This window comes from Pseudophryne corroboree, chromosome 4 (assembly GCF_028390025.1).
Source record: "Pseudophryne corroboree isolate aPseCor3 chromosome 4, aPseCor3.hap2, whole genome shotgun sequence".
NCBI lineage: Eukaryota > Metazoa > Chordata > Amphibia > Anura > Myobatrachidae > Pseudophryne > Pseudophryne corroboree.
In genome coordinates this window covers 203,927,512-203,952,329 of record NC_086447.1, presented here as the reverse complement: position 1 = coordinate 203,952,329, position 24,818 = coordinate 203,927,512, and the positions used below count along the sequence as shown (strand labels likewise).

The following is a 24,818-nucleotide window of genomic DNA, read 5'->3' as shown; positions in this document are numbered from 1 at the left end:
GACACATGAAAAGGTCGACATGAGTTTTTGATGTTTTTTTGCATCAAAACTTTCGCATGTGGGCCCCCTATTGGTGCACTGCGTCCCCTCACATAGCTCGCTTGCTCGCCATGCTTCGGGCAGGTTGCTATTCCCAATCATAGTCCACGTAGATGGTAAAGTCATAAATTTAAAAAAAATAAAAAAATCCCAAAACCCATGTCAACCATATGCTGTATCGACCATTGTCATGTCGACCAATTGAACCTGTAGACCTTTTGACTATGTCGACCTTATGCATGTCGACCATTTTGTGTCGACCTATTGCTTGTCGATCTTTTAACTATCTACCTATCATCTGGATACCACAGCTAACCAGATCCTCAGGGCAGTTACACACTGCCCGGTTTACACCGGATGGCAAAAAGCCGGACAAACTTTGTCCGGCTTTTTATTTTGCCATTCGGCAGGGTCTTTCACACAACGGCTTTGAGCCGTGTGTAATGCTGTGTGCATGCGCAGCAGCAGCAGCTAAAAAAAACCGTTGTGTGTGAAAGCTCCCCTTCACACACACGGTTTTCTGCCTACAAAGACGGCACGGCCCCGGCCCGGCAGCCGAACCTTGCAGTGGATATTTCCGGCTGCAACCCGGCAGCCGGGCCGGGGCCGTGCCGTGTGAAAGGACCCTACCTCTTACACTGTTAATTACAATACCGGCACGGGAAAAAGCCATCCGGCTTTTTCCCGACCGACAAAAGCCGGCGAGTGTGTAACAGCCCTAACTGTCATTTTTCAAACACAGCCGGTTAGCTGTTGATCATAATACTGATATTGTTAAAATACAGATACTCAACATGTTGAGACACAGAGAAAGTGTTGACAAATAAATGTTTATGTAGTTAAAATGTCTACACAATTATAATGTTAACAATAGAGATTTTAAGTTTAGGCTGAAAACTGGACGTAACTATGAAGCACCTGCTGATATTTTGTCGACACAGCAAAGTGCTAAAATATACAAATGTTATTTTAAGCAGTTTCCGTATGTACAGTATGAGCGTGAGATAGACTGTGTTAAAAGTTAAAAAAATGCCCACTTTACTTGTCTGAGTATTGCATACCTCCCAACTTATGTGCTTGGTGAAGAGGGACAGTAATGCGTGCCCAAAATTGTGGGTTGGGTCTCATGGCGAGGGGGTGTGTCCTTGTAGTAAGGGGCGTGGTCTCACGGCAAGTGTCGCGTTTGTGAGCCATGACCCCGTTTTTGCACTATGGGGCATCGCCAGCGCTCAGTGAAAAATGGGACTGTCCTGCCAAAATCCGTGTCTCCAAACTCAGCCCGCTGCTAGCTACCAAGCACAGATTGGTCCATGATGAGTGACCAGTGGAAGAATTAGCCAACACCAATCAGGTTGTGCTAAAGTTGGATGGTCAAACACAATCAGAAGTAAGTGGTTCCAGGTGCCCGTATGGGTGGAACAAGTGTTTCCAGGTGACGATGTAAAGGCCTGTCAGCAATGCAGTGGAATGAGCCAGTAACAGGCTGTTTCTGACGATGAGAGAGAATCTTTGACAATGGTGAAGTAACGCTGCTCAAGTTGCTCATGGAAAAATAATCTCCTCTGTGTACAATAAATCTGTAATTGCATGGCAAAATGAGGCATTCCATTTACAGATATTGGTAGCATGGTGGTAGGGTAATTCCAGGAGGCTTTTTGCTCCAGACTTACTCAGAAGAAGAGTAACTGCGGCAAACAGCAGCAACTGATGAGAACCCTAAATTCACCGCATTCTCACAGCACTCATATTTATCAACATCCCCCAACACAACAGGTATCCCAATATCCAAGGAAGGGCGGGATTGATACCGTAGCTGAACACCATATACTTAGTGTCTTTGTTGCGCCAAGAGACAACGGAGGCTTATCATGGAGTGGCCACTGAGGAGACGATGATAAAAGTTGTAAGCGCCCCCCTAAAGCGGTATTTTATTACTCCTGAGTCTTACGGGTAAAAGTTCAGAGACTTACCCAAGAGCCTTCACAGCACCCATAAGAGTTCACCATTTCGCTGAAGCACTACATGGTGAAGTGGATAAAGTAATCAGGAGCCACCGCTGGGGTTGCACTAATCAATCTGATGTGCAAAGAGCAGTTGCTCCGCTGCTGTGCTGCAGAGGTGAAGGATTGGGTGCTTAAATGGAGCCAGCCACTTTGAAGTCAGTGGCTCAGCAAACAGACAACCATAAAGGACTGTACAAATAGGGGGACGGACACCCCTCTGTCTCTGTGAGGAATCAGAGACCACCAGAGTTCCAATTGGTTAAGAAGTGCTATGGCTGCGGGAAACCTGGACACCTAAAGATGAACTGTCCCAAACCCAAGCACCCCAGACTCCTCCCCCAAATCTGAGTGCTGGAGTCCAGCCTGCTTGTTTAACTTGTGTAGGTGAGCCCAAAGATACTATTCCTACTCCAGTCATTTGAAATAAGTGTGGTGAGTAAAAGGAAATGAGAGTAACCTGCACAGCCAAAGGGCCACCCCAAAATATGTAGAGAAACCTGTAAAAGGTCCAAGTGAACTCTGGGGCCTCAATCACTGTAGTGAGTCCCCACCATGTTGATCCTGCTGCAGTACTGCAAGATTGCACTGACAAAATTATTGTGGCAGATGGACTGGAGCAATAGGTACCCATGGGAAGGGTCTACCTGGATTGGGAGATGGCTAGGAGCTGAAAGATCTGTAACATCGTTCTCTGTGTCCTGGAGAATTTATCTACAATGGAAGCTACATTATATATCAGATAGTAGAGGAATTTTAGGGTAATGTTTAGCACTGAATAACAGAGACCCCACCTACATCATTGACACGGTGCATTTGCACACATTGCAGCAATGTCTACACACGATTCTCTATGGATCGCGGGTGTGACTATACACCTTAGATGGATTGTGGATGTGACTATTCACGCCCGCGATGAGGATGGACATATCTGTATGCATTTCTGATTCTAGTTTCTTTTCCTCATTTATGACTCAAAGCTGTAACATGTGACAGGCATGGTGCTCACCTTGTACTGCTCACAGGTGCTTGAAAGATTCCAATACGGACATATGGTACAAACAGGACACATGGTGAACATTCCATTACTCTCACACACTTCTTTCCTGACAAAATACAGACAAGACAAATAAGAAAACATGGGTTAATATTGATTTTCATACTAGTACCAGTGAGAGCCTTGTAGCTGGACTGGAAGTAATCAAAAGAAAGAGCTTTCCCTCTGCAAGCTTTTCCCCCCAGTTTCCTAAAATTTAAATACTGTAGTATTATTACAAACTTTATTTAGTATACTCATTCATCATCATTGAGGGGTGTTCCTCGTGCATATATACACAAAGGGGTATTACACTCTCCTGTGCCATTGGAGGATGCACAGCATATTCTACAGTGCGACAAAAAAGGTATTTGGACAGCCACCGATTGTGCAAGTTGACCCCCTTAAAAATATGAGAGAGGTTTGTAATTTTCATCATAGGTACACTTCAACTGTGAAAGACAGAATCTGAAATAAAAACCAGGAAATCACATTGTATGATTTTTAAACAATTTACTTGTATATTCTTGTGTAAAATAAATATTTGGACACCTACCAAGCAGCAAGATTTCTGGCTCTCACAGACCTGTTACTTCTTCTTTAATGAATGGGGCTATGTATCGTGAGATTTTGGGCAAAAACCTCCTTCCCTCAGTAAGAGCATTGAAGATGGAATGTGGCTGGATCTTCCAGCATGACAATGACCCCAAACACACCGCCCAGGAAACTAAGGAGTAGCTCCGTAAGAAGCATAGCCAGTCTCCAGACCTTAACCCAATAGAAAATCTGTGGAGGGAGTTGAAAGTCCGTGTTGCCCGGCGACAGCCCCAAAACATGACAGATCTAGAGAAGATCTGCATGGAAGAGTGGGCCAAAATACCTGCTACAGTGTGTACAAACCTGGTCAAGAACTACAGGAAACGTCTGACCTCTGTAATTGCCAACCGAGGTTATATTACAAAGTATTGAGTTAAACTTTTTGATTGTCCAAATATACATTTTCCGCAAGAATATACGAGTAAATTGTTTAAAAATCATACAATGTGATTTCCTTGTGTTTTTTTCAGATTCTGTCTCTCACAGTTGAAGTGTACCTCTCTCATCTTTTTAAGTGGGTCAATTGCACAATTGGTGGCTGTCCAAATACTTTTTTGCCCCACTGTATGTCTGTCACTGGGAAATACTCTTTGTAATGCATGGCGGTAACTGGGAGATGCTCTGTGTATTGTATGGCAGTCACTGGGAAATGCTCTGTGTATTGCATGGTGGTTACTGAGATATGATCTGTGTATTGTATGGCAGTCACAGGGTGAGAGATACAATGTGTATTATGTGGCAGTCACTGGGGAATTCTCTGTGTACTGCATGCTCTGTGTATAATACGGCAGTCATTGGCGTATACTATGTATATTGTATAACGGTCACTATCATGCTTCCTGTACTATATACAGTGCATCAGGAAAGTATTCACAGTGCTTCACTTTTTCCACATTTTATTATGTTACAGCCTTATTCCAAAATGGAATAAATTCATTTTTGTCCTCAAAATTCTACAAACAATACCCCATAATGACAACGTGAAAAGTTTTTTTTAGATTTTTGCAAATTAATTAAAATCAAAATTGAGCTCTGATGCATCCCGTTTCCGCTGATCATCCTTGAGATGTTCCTACAGCTTAATTGGAGTCCACCTGTGGTAAATTCAGTTGATTGAACATGATTTGGAAAGGCACACACCATAAGGCCCCACACTTGACAGTGCATGTTTGAGCATAAACCAAGCATGAAGTCAAAGGAATTGTCTGTAGACCTCCGAGACAGGACTGTCTCAAGGCACAAATCTGGGAAAGGGTACAGAAAAATATCTGCTCCTTTGAAGGTCCCAATGAGCACAGTGGCCTCCATCATCCATAAATGGAAGAAGTTCGGAACCACCAGGACTCTTCCTAGAGCTGGTTGGCCATGTAAACTGAGCGATTGTGGGAGAAGGGCCCTTGTCAGGGAAGTGACCAAGAACCCGACAGTCACTCTGTCAGAGCTACTGCATTCCTCTGTTGAGAGAGGAGAACCTTCCAGAAGGACATCCAGCTCTGCAGCAATCCACCAATCAGGCTTGTATGGTAGAGTGGCCAGATGGAAGCCACTCCTTAGTAAAAAGCACATGGCAGACCGCCTGGAGTTTGCCAAAATGCACCTGAAGGACTCTCAGACTACGAGAAACAAAATTCTCTGGTCTGATGAGACAAAGATTGAACTCTTTGGCGTGAATGCCAGGCGTCATGTTTGGAGGAAACCAGGCACTGCTCATCACCAGGCCAATACCATCCCTATAGTGAAGCATGGTGGTGGCAGCATTATGCTGTGGGGATGTTTTTCAGCCGTAGGAACTGGGAGACTAGTCAGGAGAGAGGGAAAGATGAATGCGGCAATGTACAGAGACATCCTGGATGAAAACCTGCTCCAGAGCACTCTCGACCTCAGACTGGGGTGACAGTACATCTTTCAGCAGGCAACGACCCTAAGCACATAGCCAAGATAGAAGTGGCTTCAGGACAACTCTGTGAATGTACTTGAGTGGCCCAGCCAGAGCCCAGACTTGAATCCGATTGAACATCTCTGAAGAGATCTGAAAATGCCTGTGCACCAACGCTTTCCATCCAACCTGATGGAGCTTGAGAGGTGCTGCAAAGAGGAATGGGCGAAACTGCCTAAAGATACAGTAGGTGTGCCAAGCTTGTGGCATCATATTCAAAAAGACATGAGGCTGTAATTGCTGCTAAAGGTGCATCAACAAAGTATTGAGCAAAGGCTGTGAATACATGTGAGTACAAGTGATTTCTTAGTTTATTTTTAATAAATTTACAAAAATCTAAAAAAAACTTTTTTCATGTTGTCAGTATGGGGTATTGTGTGTAGAATTTTGAGGGAAAAAATGTATCTATTCCATTTTGGAATAAGACTGTAACATGACAAAATGTGGAAAGCGCTGTGAATACTTTCTGGATGCACTGTATAATGGGAGGCAATTAATTTGCCAGCTGTCAGGATCCCGGCAGTCAGGGGCTCACAGTGGCTATTCCCACATGTAGGTGTCCACCGTGCCTGCAGCGTGGCGAGCGTGGCGAGCGCAGCGAGCCTACAAGGGGACTCGAAGCACTCGCCCCACTGCCGGCATTCTGGCGGGCAGGATGCTGCTGTTGGGATACTGACAGCCGGCATCCCATCCGCCGGGAATACATATGTATTATGTATATTACTAGGATGCTGGACATTCTGGGTACAGATGAATGGAGGAAATGTTTCCCTTACTCTGCAAATGAATAGGTATCTTATACTTACGCAGGTATATCAGTGGTCAGCAAGTAAACACCCACCAAGAAAACAATGGTTCCAACTACAGCGGCAGGCAGGAGACATGTAGTGTACAGGCCTGTAATGTCGGAGGCGAAATCATGTATGAGACTTCCACATACTATTACCCTTCTGACTATCAATATTGGTTAATCAAAAGCTAATACAAATAAGGTCCCCAGAGCCCTGACCCACCGATACTATTTTTAATTGAGATTTTGACTGTGCAATTTTGACTAAGTGCCAATTTTGACGATACTATGTACTAGATTGTACACAATATAGGGCCTAATTCACATCTGATAGCTGGGCAGTGATTTTTGCAGGCCTGCAATCGGACAGTAGATGCCTACATGGCGAGTGTATATTAGCAAAACTGATTTTGTGCAGTCTCTGTGCAGCCCATGACTTACTCAGCCGCTGCGATCACTTCAGCCTGTCCGGGACTGGATTTGACGTCAGACACCCTCCCTTCCAACGCTTGGACACACCTGCGTTTTTCCAGACATTCCTTGAAAACGGTCAGTTGCCACCCATCCTCTTCCTGTCAATCTCCTTGCGAACGCCTGTGTAATCAGATCCTTTGCACAAACCCATCGCTGACCAGTGATCCCCGTTGCTGTGGTCCGTTGCACCTGGCCATTGCGGTGCATACGCATGCGCAGTTCAGGCCTGAATGCCCGCTGTGCGAAAACGCACAGCAGCGATCAGGTCTGAATTACCCCCATAGTCAAGCTTGACTCGCCTACACAGCCTATCTTTTCTTGCGATACCGTCCCCACGGGAGGTGCGATTTGCACTAACTTTCCTAACGATTTTGACTATATAATCAGAATTGTAAGGTTACATCGCACTGTGTATAAGCACCTTTAAAGTGAATTAATATGTAATTATATAATCAGTGCTGAAAGTTAGTTCCAATATCAGAGGGAATAAACTTGGGAATCCCCCAGAAAGGACGAACACAAATCACAAAAATATAGAAGTGCTGTCAAACACTAGTGGTGCCCACACACAGTGCGATTATCGTGTGCGATTTGATATTTGTAGTTCAAATTGCACCATGTTTCTTTTCCCTTGCGATGCGATGCACGCTCCTGACTAGTCACTATTGCAAGGCAAAATAGTATTTGCATTCAGGTATTTCTGTACTACATCGCATTGCGTCTAGTTCAAATCACACGCTGTGTAGCGAATTGCATGCCATACTGACTTTAAGACACCCACAAACATTGTAAACCAACACATTATTTTCATTTACATATTGTAGTGTAGTGAAAAATGGGTGTAGTTCAAATCGTACCGTGTGTACAGTCCAAATCACATACCACGTAGTTCAAATCGCATAGCACACATTATATAGGCTCAAATTGCACCTAGCACAAATTTCACCATGGGGGTAAATCTGAGTTGATCGCAGCAGAACTTTGTTAGCAGTTGGGCAAAACCATGTGCACTGCAGGGGAGGCAGATATAACATTTGCAGAGAGAGTTAGATTTGGGTGGGTTATATTGTTTCTGTGCAGGGTAAATACTGGCTGCTTTATTTTTACACTGCAATTTAGATTGCAGATTGAACACACCACTCCCAAATCTAACTCTCTCTGCACATGTTATATCTGCCTCCCTGCAGTGCACATGGGGGGTAATTCCAAGTTGATCGCAGCAGCAAGTTGGTTAGCAATTGGGCAAAACCATGGCCCTCATTCCGAGTTGTTCGCTCGGTATTTTTCATCGCATCGCAATGAAAATCCGCTTAGTACGCATGCGCAATGTTTGCACTGCGACTGCGCCAAGTAACTTTGCTGTGTAGAAAGTAATTTTACTCACGGCTTTTTCATCGCTCCGGCGATCGTAATGTGATTGACAGGAAATGGGTGTTACTGGGCGGAAACACGGCGTTTCAGGGGCGTGTGGCTGAAAACGCTACCGTTTCCGGAAAAAACGCAGGAGTGGCCGGAGAAACGGTGGGAGTGCCTGGGCGAACGCTGGGTGTGTTTGTGACGTCAAACAGGAACGACAAGCACTGAACTGATCGCACAGGCAGAGTAAGTCTGAAGCTACTCTGAAACTGCTAAGTAGTTAGTAATCGCAATATTGCGAATACATCGGTCGCAATTTTAAGAAGCTAAGATTCACTCCCAGTAGGCGGCGGCTTAGCGTGTGTAACTCTGCTAAATTCGCCTTGCGACCGATCAACTCGGAATGAGGGCCCATGTGCACTGCAGGGGGGGCAGGTATAACATGTGCAGAGAGAGTTAGATTTGGGTGGGTGTGTTCAAACTGAAATCTAAATTGCAGTGTAAAAATAAAGCAGCCAGTATTTACCCTGCACAGAAACAAAATAACACACCCAAATCTAACTCTCTTTGCACATGTTATATCCCCCCCCCCTGCAGTGCACATGGTTTTGCCCAGTACCCCCCCTCTGACGAGGGGTCAAAGAACCCCTACCACCGGGTTTATCGGGGAACTCCTGACTAGTCACTATTGCAAGGCAAAATAGTATTTGCATTCAGGTATTTCTGTACTACATCGCATTGCGTCTAGTTCAAATCACACGCTGTGTAGCGAATTGCATGCCATACTGACTTTAAGACACCCACAAACATTGTAAACCAACACATTATTTTCATTTACATATTGTAGTGTAGTGAAAAATGGGTGTAGTTCAAATCGTACCGTGTGTACAGTCCAAATCACATACCACGTAGTTCAAATCGCATAGCACACATTATATAGGCTCAAATTGCACCTAGCACAAATTTCACCATGGGGGTAAATCTGAGTTGATCGCAGCAGAACTTTGTTAGCAGTTGGGCAAAACCATGTGCACTGCAGGGGAGGCAGATATAACATTTGCAGAGAGAGTTAGATTTGGGTGGGTTATATTGTTTCTGTGCAGGGTAAATACTGGCTGCTTTATTTTTACACTGCAATTTAGATTGCAGATTGAACACACCACTCCCAAATCTAACTCTCTCTGCACATGTTATATCTGCCTCCCTGCAGTGCACATGGGGGGTAATTCCAAGTTGATCGCAGCAGCAAGTTGGTTAGCAATTGGGCAAAACAATGGCCCTCATTCCGAGTTGTTCGCTCGGTATTTTTCATCGCATCGCAATGAAAATCCGCTTAGTACGCATGCGCAATGTTTGCACTGCGACTGCGCCAAGTAACTTTGCTATGTAGAAAGTAATTTTACTCACGGCTTTTTCATCGCTCCGGCGATCGTAATGTGATTGACAGGAAATGGGTGTTACTGGGCGGAAACACGGCGTTTCAGGGGCGTGTGGCTGAAAACGCTACCGTTTCCGGAAAAAACGCAGGAGTGGCCGGAGAAACGGTGGGAGTGCCTGGGCGAACGCTGGGTGTGTTTGTGACGTCAAACAGGAACGACAAGCACTGAACTGATCGCACAGGCAGAGTAAGTCTGAAGCTACTCTGAAACTGCTAAGTAGTTAGTAATCGCAATATTGCGAATACATCGGTCGCAATTTTAAGAAGCTAAGATTCACTCCCAGTAGGCGGCGGCTTAGCGTGTGTAACTCTGCTAAATTCGCCTTGCGACCGATCAACTCGGAATGAGGGCCCATGTGCACTGCAGGGGGGGCAGGTATAACATGTGCAGAGAGAGTTAGATTTGGGTGGGTGTGTTCAAACTGAAATCTAAATTGCAGTGTAAAAATAAAGCAGCCAGTATTTACCCTGCACAGAAACAAAATAACACACCCAAATCTAACTCTCTTTGCACATGTTATATCCCCCCCCCTGCAGTGCACATGGTTTTGCCCAGTACCCCCCCTCTGACGAGGGGTCAAAGAACCCCTACCACCGGGTTTATCGGGGAACTGCGAGAAGAAAGAGCGTATCAGTCTGGGGGCATGAAGATCACAACTGCGCACCCACGACCGCTCCTCCGGGCCATACCCCTTCCAGTGCACCAAAAATGACCGCCGACCCCGAACCATCTTGGAGTCAAGAACCCTTTCAACCACAAACTCCCTCTGACCCCGTATCAGAAGAGGAGAAGGTCTTCCACTGGAAGAATGATTACTAACCGCCAGTTTTAAAAGGGAACAATGACATGTTTTATTGATACCCAATGAACGGGGCAGATCTAACTGAAATGCCACCGGATTGATAACCCTGGTGATCTTATAAGGGCCGATGAACCGGGGGCCAAACTTATGAGATGGCTGTCTCAACTTCAAATTCTTGGTGGACAACCAGACGAAGTCTCCTAATTTGAAGCTGCAGGGTCTTCTCCGCTTATCAAAAACCCTTTTGGTCACTAATGACACAGACACAAGGTCTTTCTTCACTTTCCTCCAAATACCCCTAAGGACCGAAACAACAGAGGAACCACCAGACGTGGAATCCAGGGGGTCAAAAGAATTGGCCTTAGGATGATGCCCATACACACAAAGGAAGGGAGAGATCCCTGTAGCAGAGTGAGCCGCGTTGTTATAGGCAAACTCCGCCATGGACAGATGAGCAACCCAGTCAGTATGACACTTGGAGACATAACACCTGAGGAACTGCTCCAAGGACTGGTTCACCCTCTCAGTCTGCCCATTAGACTGTGGATGGTAGCCTGACGACAAGCTCACAGAAATCTGGAGATCAGAACAAAATGCCCTCCAGAATTTGGCCACAAACTGGGATCCACGGTCAGAGACCACATCAAGTGGCAACCCGTGGAGGCGCACAACATGCTGCATAAATAACTCAGACAGGCGTCTGGCCGATGGCAACCCAACCAGTGGAACGAAATGCGCCATCTTCGAAAACCTGTCAACGACAACCCAAATGGCTGTCATCCCCGAGGATTTGGGCAAGTCCACCACAAAATCCATGGAAATGTGGGTCCATGGCTTAGACGGAATAGAGAGTGGATGTAATGGGCCGACAGGAACCCCTCTAGGAGTTTTATTTCGGGCACAAACGTCACATGCCCGAACCCACTGATCCACATCCTTAGCCACCGAGGGCCACCACACCGCCCTAGACAGCAACTCCCGAGTTCTGGCAATACCCAGATGCCCTGCCGACCTCTTGGCATGGAATTCCAGGAACACTCGCTGTCTTAACCTAGGAGGCACAAACAAGAGACCTACCGGAAGGTCTGGAGGAGCCTGCTCCTGTGCTCTAAGGACTAATGGGCAATGCCCACTTTAATACATGATGGGGACACAATGGGCAATGGCTCCTCGGTGGTCTCTTGAACTGGAGCAAAACTCAGCGAGAGCGCATCAGCCTTGATGTTTTTTGACCCAGGGCGATATGTTATCAAAAAATTAAAGCGAGCAAAAAACAAAGCCCATCGTGCCTGCCTGGCATTGAGCAGCTTCGCTGACTCTAAATATGCCAGATTCTTATGGTCGGTGAGAGTTGAGACCACAAACTTAGCCCCCTCAAGCCAGTGTCTCCACTCCCCGAGTGCATCCTTTATAGCCAACAATTCCCGGTTACCCACATCATAATTCATCTCGGCAGACGAAAATTTACGGGAAAAGTAAGCACAGGGATGAAGGCGATTATCAGACACCCCCATCTGAGAGAGCACTGCCCCAATACCTATCTCAGAGGCATCCACTTCTACCACAAAAGGACGCTCTGGATCTGGGTGTCGCAGCACCTTGGCCGAGACAAATGCCCTTTTGAGACGGGCAAAGGCCGCTTTGGCCTCACAAGACCAGTGAGCAACATCCGCCCCTTTCTTAGTGAGTGCCACCAAGGGGGCCACTATAGACGAAAATCCAGCGATAAACCGTCTATAAAAATTCGCAAAGCCCAGAAAACGCTGAAGCGCCTTCAAACTAGTGGGCTGCACCCAATCCAGGACTGCCTGTACCTTAGAACCCTCCATTTGGAAACCTTCTGAGGAGATAATATACCCTAGAAATGCGATTTGCTGGACTTCAAACTCGCACTTCTCCAGCTTCGCCCCAAGCTGGTGGTCTCTGAGTTTCTGGAGGACTAAGCGTACATGCTTCTGATGTTCCTCCAGGGAATGAGAGATTAGGATGTCATCTAGATAAAACAACTAAGAATCTATCCAAATATTCCCTGAGCACATCGTTCATGAATTCCTGGAAGACTGCCGGGGCATTAGAGAGCCCAAAAGGCATCACCAGATATTCATAATGCCCGGAGTGGGTATTAAAGGCAGTCTTCCATTCATCCCCCTCTCTTATTCGGATTAGGTTGTAAGCACCGCGTAGGTCAATCTTAGAAAAAATGGTGGCAGTACGAAGCTGGTCAAACAAAACCGAAATGAGAGGCAGTGGGTACGAGTTTTTAATCGTGATACGGTTCAATTCCCTGAAGTTGATGCAGGGTCGCAACGAGCCGTCCTTTTTACCCACGAAAAAGAATTCCGACCCAACTGGGGACTGTGAGGGTCTGTTAAATCCCTTAGCCAAGTTCTCCTGAATGTACTCTGCCATAGCCTGAGTCTCAGGACGTGACAGGGAGTACAACCTGCTCTTGGGAAGCTTAGCATCCGGCAACAAATCAATGGCACAGTCATAGGGGCGATGGGGAGGCAGTACCTCCGCAACTTTTTTGGAGAACACATCCGCAAAATCTGCATAACATCCTGGCAATCCTGGCAAACTTAGCTGCGAGAGCCTGACTGGAAGGCTCAAGCAACTCCTGAAACAATCACTACCCCAACTAAGAATCTCCCCAGAGACCCAGTCAAATTGAGGGTTATGGGCCCTTAACCAGGGTAACCCCAAAACCAATGGGGCAAAAGAACAGACAGTCACATAAAAAGACAATTTTTCAGAGTGTGTGGCTCCAATAAACAAAGGAATTTGGCTGGTGCAGGAGGTAATTTTACCCTGGGACAATGGTTCCCCGTTTAACCCACAGATCTCAATCTCTGATGCCAAAGGTACTGAGGGAACAGAGTGTTCCAGGGCGAATTGACGGTCCATGAAAACCCCATCGGCCCCACTGTAAACAAAGGCCTCAGTATTGACAGTTTGACCGAGGATCTCCAAAGTCACCGGAATGAGAAAAGTCTTTTTAGGAAATTCTGACTTCTGGCCTGACAGGATAATTCCCATCACCCTCAGGCCCTGAAGTTTTCCGGTTTTTCTGGGCATGATACTACAACATGACCTTTATTCCCACAGTACAAACACAACCCCTGCTGTCTCCTCCGCGTCTTCTCACGCGAGGAGAGGCGGGTAGCCCCAATCTGCATAGGCTCCTCGGAATATTCCTCAGAGTCTGAGGTTCTCTTGGGAAAAAAGGAAACTGCGGTCTCCCTTTCAAGCCTACGCTCTCTCAGCCGTCTATCCACCCGGATGGATAACTGCATGAGCTGATCTAAGCTATCAGGCGAGGGATATTGTACCAGTTGGTCCTTTATCTGGTCACCTATAGCTGCCAGTAATGTGAGGTGCTACCTACTGAGACTTGTAGTTCTACAGAAGAAAAAAGGGGGGTGTTGTAGGTGCACTGTCTCTAGCATTACTGATATCATATAGCTTAGCATATAATAAATAGTGGAGTTTAGTTATGAATTGATCAATGCATGAAGCTGCAGCCCCACGGCAAGGGACTCCACTCTGCTGCAGTACCTAACACTATAGGGGTTCAAACCTAGGGCACGGGACCCCCCAAAAAACCACAGCCAAGCAACCCCAGGGCATCGCAGGGAATAATTATGTGTAGTGAGAAGGATTAAGGGATAGGTGAGAAAAAAAGGGTGTTATGGGGTGAATTAATATAAGTGAAAAAAATGTGTAACATGTATAATAAACAAACGGTGAAAGTGCCAAATTAAATGTAATGCTGCGATGCCCTGTTGTCGTCCAGCCACGGCAGTCCAGGAGGCCCCGTACCCCAGGAGCCACCCCATTTCTGACCTATTGTTCTGAATAATTGGACTTACCTAGAATTGTGCCATATTCACAAGTGCAGTCATGCTAGGTACCCTAGTTAAAATAAATGAGGGTCAGGTGCGGGTGGGTGCAAGTCTAAGAATGAAGGTGTCTCACTCCTTCAGGTGTGTCTATACAAAACACTTTTAGTTTGCTAGGGAGGGGCCTTAGACTGCACACCTATAGCTGCCAGTAATGTGAGGTGCTACCTACTGAGACTTGTAGTTCTACAGAAGAAAAAAGGGGGGTGTTGTAGGTGCACTGTCTCTAGCATTACTGATATCATATAGCTTAGCATATAATAAATAGTGGAGTTTAGTTATGAATTGATCAATGCATGAAGCTGCAGCCCCGCGGCAAGGGACTCCACTCTGCTGCAGTACCTAACACTATAGGGGTTCAAACCTAGGGCACGGGACCCCCCAAAAAACCACAGCCAAGCAACCCCAGGGCATCGCAGGGAATAATTATGTGTAGTGAGAAGGATTAAGGGATAGGTGAGAAAAAAAGGGTGTTATGGGGTGAATTAATATAAGTGAAAAAAATGTGTAACATGTATAATAAACAAACGGTGAAAGTGCCAAATTAAATGTAATGCTGCAATGCCCTGTTGTCGTCCAGCCACGGCAGTCCAGGAGGCCCCGTACCCCAGGAGCCACCCCATTTCTGACCTATTGTTCTGAATAATTGGACTTACCTAGAATTGTGCCATATTCACAAGTGCAGTCATGCTAGGTACCCTAGTTAAAATAAATGAGGGTCAGGTGCGGGTGGGTGCAAGTCTAAGAATGAAGGTGTCTCACTCCTTCAGGTGTGTCTATACAAAACACTTTTAGTTTGCTAGGGAGGGGCCTTAGACTGCACACCTATAGCTGCCAGTAATGTGAGGTGCTACCTACTGAGACTTGTAGTTCTACAGAAGAAAAAAGGGGGGTGTTGTAGGTGCACTGTCTCTAGCATTACTGATATCATATAGCTTAGCATATAATAAATAGTGGAGTTTAGTTATGAATTGATCAATGCATGAAGCTGCAGCCCCGCGGCAAGGGACTCCACTCTGCTGCAGTACCTAACACTATAGGGGTTCAAACCTAGGGCACGGGACCCCCCCAAAAAAACACCCCCCTTTTTTCTTCTGTAGAACTACAAGTCTCAGTAGGTAGCACCTCACATTACTGGCAGCTATAGGTGTGCAGTCTAAGGCCCCTCCCTAGCAAACTAAAAGTGTTTTGTATAGACACACCTGAAGGAGTGAGACACCTTCATTCTTAGACTTGCACCCACCCGCACCTGACCCTCATTTATTTTAACTAGGGTACCTAGCATGACTGCACTTGTGAATATGGCACAATTCTAGGTAAGTCCAATTATTCAGAACAATAGGTCAGAAATGGGGTGGCTCCTGGGGTACGGGGCCTCCTGGACTGCCGTGGCTGGACGACAACAGGGCATCGCAGCATTACATTTAATTTGGCACTTTCACCGTTTGTTTATTATACATGTTACACATTTTTTTCACTTATATTAATTCACCCCATAACACCCTTTTTTTCTCACCTATCCCTTAATCCTTCTCACTACACATAATTATTCCCTGCGATGCCCTGGGGTTGCTTGGCTGTGGTTTTTTGGGGGGTCCCGTGCCCTAGGTTTGAACCCCTATAGTGTTAGGTACTGCAGCAGAGTGGAGTCCCTTGCCGCGGGGCTGCAGCTTCATGCATTGATCAATTCATAACTAAACTCCACTATTTATTATATGCTAAGCTATATGATATCAGTAATGCTAGAGACAGTGCACCTACAACACCCCCCTTTTTTCTTCTGTAGAACTACAAGTCTCAGTAGGTAGCACCTCACATTACTGGCAGCTATAGGTGTGCAGTCTAAGGCCCCTCCCTAGCAAACTAAAAGTGTTTTGTATAGACACACCTGAAGGAGTGAGACACCTTCATTCTTAGACTTGCACCCACCCGCACCTGACCCTCATTTATTTTAACTAGGGTACCTAGCATGACTGCACTTGTGAATATGGCACAATTCTAGGTAAGTCCAATTATTCAGAACAATAGGTCAGAAATGGGGTGGCTCCTGGGGTACGGGGCCTCCTGGACTGCCGTGGCTGGACGACAACAGGGCATCGCAGCATTACATTTAATTTGGCACTTTCACCGTTTGTTTATTATACATGTTACACATTTTTTTCACTTATATTAATTCACCCCATAACACCCTTTTTTTCTCACCTATCCCTTAATCCTTCTCACTACACATAATTATTCCCTGCGATGCCCTGGGGTTGCTTGGCTGTGGTTTTTTGGGGGGTCCCGTGCCCTAGGTTTGAACCCCTATAGTGTTAGGTACTGCAGCAGAGTGGAGTCCCTTGCCGCGGGGCTGCAGCTTCATGCATTGATCAATTCATAACTAAACTCCACTATTTATTATATGCTAAGCTATATGATATCAGTAATGCTAGAGACAGTGCACCTACAACACCCCCCTTTTTTCTTCTGTAGAACTACAAGTCTCAGTAGGTAGCACCTCACATTACTGGCAGCTATAGGTGTGCAGTCTAAGGCCCCTCCCTAGCAAACTAAAAGTGTTTTGTATAGACACACCTGAAGGAGTGAGACACCTTCATTCTTAGACTTGCACCCACCCGCACCTGACCCTCATTTATTTTAACTAGGGTACCTAGCATGACTGCACTTGTGAATATGGCACAATTCTAGGTAAGTCCAATTATTCAGAACAATAGGTCAGAAATGGGGTGGCTCCTGGGGTACGGGGCCTCCTGGACTGCCGTGGCTGGACGACAACAGGGCATCGCAGCATTACATTTAATTTGGCACTTTCACCGTTTGTTTATTATACATGTTACACACTTTTTTCACTTATATTAATTCACCCCATAACACCCTTTTTTTCTCACCTATCCCTTAATCCTTCTCACTACACATAATTATTCCCTGCGATGCCCTGGGGTTGCTTGGCTGTGGTTTTTTGGGGGGTCCCGTGCCCTAGGTTTGAACCCCTATAGTGTTAGGTACTGCAGCAGAGTGGAGTCCCTTGCCGCGGGGCTGCAGCTTCATGCATTGATCAATTCATAACTAAACTCCACTATTTATTATATGCTAAGCTATATGATATCAGTAATGCTAGAGACAGTGCACCTACAACACCCCCCTTTTTTCTTCTGTAGAACTACAAGTCTCAGTAGGTAGCACCTCACATTACTGGCAGCTATAGGTGTGCAGTCTAAGGCCCCTCCCTAGCAAACTAAAAGTGTTTTGTATAGACACACCTGAAGGAGTGAGACACCTTCATTCTTAGACTTGCACCCACCCGCACCTGACCCTCATTTATTTTAACTAGGGTACCTAGCATGACTGCACTTGTGAATATGGCACAATTCTAGGTAAGTCCAATTATTCAGAACAATAGGTCAGAAATGGGGTGGCTCCTGGGGTACGGGGCCTCCTGGACTGCCGTGGCTGGACGACAACAGGGCATCGCAGCATTACATTTAATTTGGCACTTTCACCGTTTGTTTATTATACATGTTACACATTTTTTTCACTTATATTAATTCACCCCATAACACCCTTTTTTTCTCACCTATCCCTTAATCCTTCTCACTACACATAATTATTCCCTGCGATGCCCTGGGGTTGCTTGGCTGTGGTTTTTTGGGGGGTCCCGTGCCCTAGGTTTGAACCCCTATAGTGTTAGGTACTGCAGCAGAGTGGAGTCCCTTGCCGCGGGGCTGCAGCTTCATGCATTGATCAATTCATAACTAAACTCCACTATTTATTATATGCTAAGCTATATGATATCAGTAATGCTAGAGACAGTGCACCTACAACACCCCCCTTTTTTCTTCTGTAGAACTACAAGTCTCAGTAGGTAGCACCTCACATTACTGGCAGCTATAGGTGTGCAGTCTAAGGCCCCTCCCTAGCAAACTAAAAGTGTTTTGTATAGACACACCTGAAGGAGTGAGACACCTTCATTCTTAGACTTGCACCCACCCGCACCTGACCCTCATTTATTTTAACTAGGGTACCTAGCATGACTGCACTTGTGAATATGGCACAATTCTAGGTAAGTCCAATTATTCAGAACAATAGGTCAGAAATGGGGTGGCTCCTGGGGTACGGGGCCTCCTGGACTGCCGTGGCTGGACGACAACAGGGCATCGCAGCATTACATTTAATTTGGCACTTTCACCGTTTGTTTATTATACATGTTACACATTTTTTTCACTTATATTAATTCACCCCATAACACCCTTTTTTTCTCACCTATCCCTTAATCCTTCTCACTACACATAATTATTCCCTGCGATGCCCTGGGGTTGCTTGGCTGTGGTTTTTTGGGGGGTCCCGTGCCCTAGGTTTGAACCCCTATAGTGTTAGGTACTGCAGCAGAGTGGAGTCCCTTGCCGCGGGGCTGCAGCTTCATGCATTGATCAATTCATAACTAAACTCCACTATTTATTATATGCTAAGCTATATGATATCAGTAATGCTAGAGACAGTGCACCTACAACACCCCCCTTTTTTCTTCTGTAGAACTACAAGTCTCAGTAGGTAGCACCTCACATTACTGGCAGCTATAGGTGTGCAGTCTAAGGCCCCTCCCTAGCAAACTAAAAGTGTTTTGTATAGACACACCTGAAGGAGTGAGACACCTTCATTCTTAGACTTGCACCCACCCGCACCTGACCCTCATTTATTTTAACTAGGGTACCTAGCATGACTGCACTTGTGAATATGGCACAATTCTAGGTAAGTCCAATTATTCAGAACAATAGGTCAGAAATGGGGTGGCTCCTGGGGTACGGGGCCTCCTGGACTGCCGTGGCTGGACGACAACAGGGCATCGCAGCATTACATTTAATTTGGCACTTTCACCGTTTGTTTATTATACATGTTACACATTTTTTTCACTTATATTAATTCACCCCATAACACCCTTTTTTTCTCACCTATCCCTTAATCCTTCTCACTACACATAATTATTCCCTGCGATGCCCTGGGGTTGCTTGGCTGTGGTTTTTTGGGGGGTCCCGTGCCCTAGGTTTGAACCCCTATAGTGTTAGGTACTGCAGCAGAGTGGAGTCCCTTGCCGTGGGGCTGCAGCTTCATGCATTGATCAATTCATAACTAAACTCCACTATTTATTATATGCTAAGCTATATGATATCAGTAATGCTAGAGACAGTGCACCTACAACACCCCCCTTTTTTCTTCTGTAGAACTACAAGTCTCAGTAGGTAGCACCTCACATTACTGGCAGCTATAGGTGTGCAGTCTAAGGCCCCTCCCTAGCAAACTAAAAGTGTTTTGTATAGACACACCTGAAGGAGTGAGACACCTTCATTCTTAGACTTGCACCCACCCGCACCTGACCCTCATTTATTTTAACTAGGGTACCTAGCATGACTGCACTTGTGAATATGGCACAATTCTAGGTAAGTCCAATTATTCAGAACAATAGGTCAGAAATGGGGTGGCTCCTGGGGTACGGGGCCTCCTGGACTGCCGTGGCTGGACGACAACAGGGCATCGCAGCATTACATTTAATTTGGCACTTTCACCGTTTGTTTATTATACATGTTACACATTTTTTTCACTTATATTAATTCACCCCATAACACCCTTTTTTTCTCACCTATCCCTTAATCCTTCTCACTACACATAATTATTCCCTGCGATGCCCTGGGGTTGCTTGGCTGTGGTTTTTTGGGGGGTCCCGTGCCCTAGGTTTGAACCCCTATAGTGTTAGGTACTGCAGCAGAGTGGAGTCCCTTGCCGCGGGGCTGCAGCTTCATGCATTGATCAATTCATAACTAAACTCCACTATTTATTATATGCTAAGCTATATGATATCAGTAATGCTAGAGACAGTGCACCTACAACACCCCCCTTTATCTGGTCAGAAAGGCCCCTTCGGTACTGGTTTCTCAGGCCTGGGTCATTCCACTGGGTATCATGAGCCAACCTCCGAAACTCCGTACTATAAACCTCAGCTGGCCGTCGCCCTTGCTTAAGAACCGTAATCTGAGCCTCGGCTGAAGCCATCTTGTCAGGGTCATCATACAAAATGCCCAGTGCAGTAAAAAAAGCATCAACACTTTTAAGCGACGGACAGTCAGGCTGTAACCCATATGCCCAGACCTGTGGGTCTCCTTGTAGCAAGGAAATCACCATGCCCACCCGCTGAATCTCCGACCCAGAAGACTGGGGCCTAAGCCTGAAATAGAGCTTACAGCTCTCCTTGAAACAAAAGAACTGCGAGCGATCTCCAGAAAAACGATCCGGGAGATTTACTTTCGGCTCCTTAACCCCTGAACTTGCCGCTGCTGCTGTGGGAGCTCCGCTAGCGGCCTGCGGGGTGTTCATTTTAATGGACATCTCATTAAATTGTCGAGTCAGGACCTGCACCTAATCGACCACCTGTTGCAAAGTATTTTGAGGGGTATGCTCCATATTCCCACAAAATTTCAACAGGAGTAAGGCTGCTGAATATGTTACGCACACCAGTGCTAACAGGAGTATACCGGTGTATGAACAGAGAGGGAAGCGAAGCAAACGAACTCACAGACAGTATAACATAACATACACAGGAGGTGATGGAATAACTAATAAACACAAAGTGAACGGAGAAGCCCAAAGGCTCAGGAATTGGGTGTCTCCCTAGTGTCAGGAATGCTCAGATGGAATAGAGCGGACAATGAAGCGATGTGTAGTGATTTAACATGTGGAGCACCTGAAATGATGTTGCTAAGAGCAACAGAAAAAACCCCAAAGGGTTACCAACGGGTGTGGGAATAAACTCCTTGGTCAGAGATAGAAATATAGACACAAGGAGAGTATCCACAATCCTAACCCCCACTTGCAGGGCCCAGGTTCAGCTTACTGCCACTAAACTGACACCTGGACGCCCTGCACAGTGAGGGAGGATTAAGCAAGCAGGTCTGAGAGTACAGCCGCAAACCTGCTGGGTTCACAGAATAGAATGGGAGGGTTTTGGATCCTGCACTGACCTAGATTCAGAATACAAACGTAATCATGTAAGGACCAGAGATGGACAATAATTAATGGAAATTCCTATCTGTCCGTATGGCGGTGCGCCCAGAGTCAAAAAAGAAAACAATAATACGTGTACAAGGAGAAAAGTATGACTCTTGTTTTTTGGCCCTGCACTCCCTATGGGCACCCCGCCTGCCCACTGTTTGAAGAGGTGACACCCAAACCTTTGTCTGCCTTATTTGATTAAGCATTTTTTCGCTTTAGTTAAATATTGAGGTTTTCAGCAAATAATCCTGTTATTCACATTACTGATTTGCCACTGTTAGTAGTGATTTCTAAGGGTATGTGGTATATCATACTAGTCCGGTGGTTGTAAAAGACTACTAGGGTCTGCCATGCATAATTAACGCCGTATCTACTCAGTGGATTGGTACCAATTACAAGGATATTATTATCTTCATGGTTATTATCACAGAGTATCTTCTCGTTATTTTGGTACCTGCTGGGTTATCCGTCACAATTACTGGGACCCATCAGTATTCAAACAACCCAGTTGACCGAAAGGGACCTAATGTATTTAATTCAATTGCTTCTTTAACATCTCCTCTACCCTCGAATATCTTCCTACTTTTCTTTCTTCTGTGAACTCTCATCCACGATTCTGGTGAACGTGTCCCCTCAAGGGACCTGTCTCTTCAGTCTAACGTGGACAGCAGATTCACACTTACCCGACTGTGGTCATTCTTCTTCTCAACGAAGTCCTCCAGTCTTTTCTCTGAGGAGGAATCAATCCTCTGTTTCGGTGCACTCTCATTGGTGGTATAGGGTCAGTTCTTTCTACGACCATACCCCTACGCTCATGCCCAATCTCGTCCGATCTTGGAAGCTAAACGGAGGTGGGCTGGGTCAGTACCTAGACAGGCGACTGCTAGGGAATACCCGGTGAAGTAGGAAGACTCCCTTCCCTAAGAAACAACACCAACAGCAGTATCACCACTTATACTTATCCTACTACCTCCTGAACCTGATTCATCTCAATTTACCTATCCATAACAGTGGCAAACCTAAAGAATTGTTTAGTAGTGTGTGGGCTCTTCCACTCACATACCTAACCCAATCCAGGGCTGCATTAATACAAACTCAGTTTGTACAGATCTTTGGCAGATGGAGGCAGCATAATATGTAGCTACTTTCCGATATGCAATTATCCAGGCATAATTAAGATCTGAACATTTTATAATTTTTTTTTTTTTTTTTTGGAAGACACATCTCCCATCAGGCATATCAATGGCTATTTCTGTCTAATTTGTCATTTTGAGTTTTTACGTATTTTAGAGAGTAGAATCCAAAGACTATATCACTAACCTTCGGGCACTTCATTTATCAACTAAAACTTAGATAATTTAACAAGAGTGCGCCCAAACAAGAGTCATACTTTTCTCCTTGTACACGTATTATTGGGTTCACAGAATAGCCAAAGAACCCCAGCAGGTCAAACAACTGACTCCAGTCTTACTGCTAGGTCCGGATTGGCAGAATGAAGTACCGAATCCCAAGGCCTATTCGCAGTAAGCAACAAGTAAATACAAAGTCACACAGTACTAGCTAACTCTCTGGAACTGACTAACAAACAAAGATTCAGCAGCATTTGCCTAGCCTGAGAGGGTGGTTTATATAGCAGGTGCTGTCCACGCCCCACTCAGACCTCACAGACTGTGAGCACAAAACCAGCGCCGGATTCCCTGCCGTGCACAGAGCCTGTAACCACAACACAGTAAAAACCCGGACCGGAGTATCAGCTGCGCTCAGGTTACTTCGCTAACACTTGCCTCCCGGTTGCCATGGCGACGTGGCAGCACAGAGCAGGAGATCCTAACAATCACCTTGCAAACGCCTTGTGATCAACATTTTCGCACCATCCTGTCGCTGTTTGGCGTCACACCTGCGCATTGTGGTGCATACACATGCACAGTCATTTGATAATCGGCCGCTGTGCGATTTCGCACAACAGTGATCAGGTCTGAATCGGGCCCAATGTTAGATTGTCAGTCAGATGCAATTTAGTACATGCTTCTTAAAAAAGTTTGCAGCCAAGTTAGTATACAGGAGAGTGTAATCGGTAGCACCGGTTTCAAACAGAGACACTCAATCCCCTTTCTGAAAATCTCATGTCACTGTCAAGCACTTCTACCACAGATAAGCAGGAGCATAGTCTTTTTTTTAATTGAGTATATTTATAAATTTTGTAGAAACATATACAACAATAAAAAGAAAAAAAGAACAATCACACATATAGTAACATAGTAACATAGTAACATAGTATTTTAGGTTGAATAGAGGCAAATTGCCCATTGTGTTCAACCTGTTTTAAGTTGTGATGATTCTACATAGTTGCTAAATAATGTTTTATGACTAGTTAGCTATTATAACTCATGTTACCTCCGGATTAACCACTTTGATATTTTAAGTATTATAACCTTGGATAGCTTTTTCATTCAGAAATGTATCCATTCCTTTTTTAAATCCAATTACAGAGTCCGCCATTACCTCCTTCCCTGGCAGGGAATTCCACATCCTGAGTGCCCTAACAGTGAAGAACCCTTTCCTCCGTTGCGTTCAGAACTTTCTCTCCTCCAGTCGCAGCGAGTGCCCACGTGTCCTAAACTGTGTTCTTTTAATAAATAATTCCTCTGATAAATCTTTGTGATGTCCCTTTACATATTTGAAGATATTAATAATATCTCCTCTTAGGCGCCTCTTTTCTAGTGTATACATATTCAGCCTAGTAAGTCTTTCCTTATAGTCCAGTCCTTCTAGGCCTTTAATCAATTTAGTAGCTCGCCTTTGAACACTTTCGAGTTCACTGATGTCTTTTTTATACAATGGTGCCCAAAACTGAACACAATATTCCAGGTGCGGACGTACCAATGCCTTATACAGCGGCATGATTACATCCGAGTCCCTTGTCTCAATTCCCCTTTTTATGCACGCTAGCACCTTACTTGCCTTCTTTACTGCGTTTTGACATTGTGTACGGTTATTAAGCTTATTATCAAAAAATACCCCCAAATCTTTTTCCAACTCTGTTTCCCCTAGGCGTTCCCCATTTAATATGTAGGATGCAAGTTTGTTTTTAGTCCCAAAATGCATAACCTTGCATTTGTCTGTATTGAACCTCATTTTCCATTTAGACGCCCAGAGTTCAAGTTTAGATAGATCATTCTGCAAGGACTCCACATCTAATTCTGAACTAATTACCTTACACAGTTTAGTATCATCTGCAAAGATTGACACTGTGCTTTCCATGCCTATTTCTAGGCCATTGATAAATATGTTGAACATTAGTGGTCCAAGTACGGACCCTTGTAGTATTCCGCTGACTACTGGGGACCAGGTTGAGGACTTCCCGTTGACCACTACTCGCTGTACCCTGCTATCCAACCAGCTGCTTATCCAT

At 45.3% G+C, this 24,818-nt stretch overlaps 1 protein-coding gene and 1 pseudogene across 2 annotated transcripts in view; one reads left to right on the top strand and one right to left on the bottom strand.

The window, feature by feature from the left end:
* Positions 1 to 24,818, bottom strand: part of ANO7 (anoctamin 7) — a 492,742-nt gene that overhangs the window by 110,730 nt on the left and 357,194 nt on the right. For both annotated transcript variants that reach the window (XM_063915810.1, XM_063915811.1), the window contains exons 11-12: positions 6,415 to 6,505; positions 3,049 to 3,145 (exon numbers count right to left, since the gene is read on the bottom strand). In XM_063915810.1, the coding sequence (XP_063771880.1) occupies positions 3,049 to 3,145; positions 6,415 to 6,505 (188 nt within the window). The remainder of the gene's footprint in view (positions 1 to 3,048; positions 3,146 to 6,414; positions 6,506 to 24,818) is intronic.
* Positions 22,197 to 22,315, top strand: LOC134912959 (5S ribosomal RNA; annotated as a pseudogene).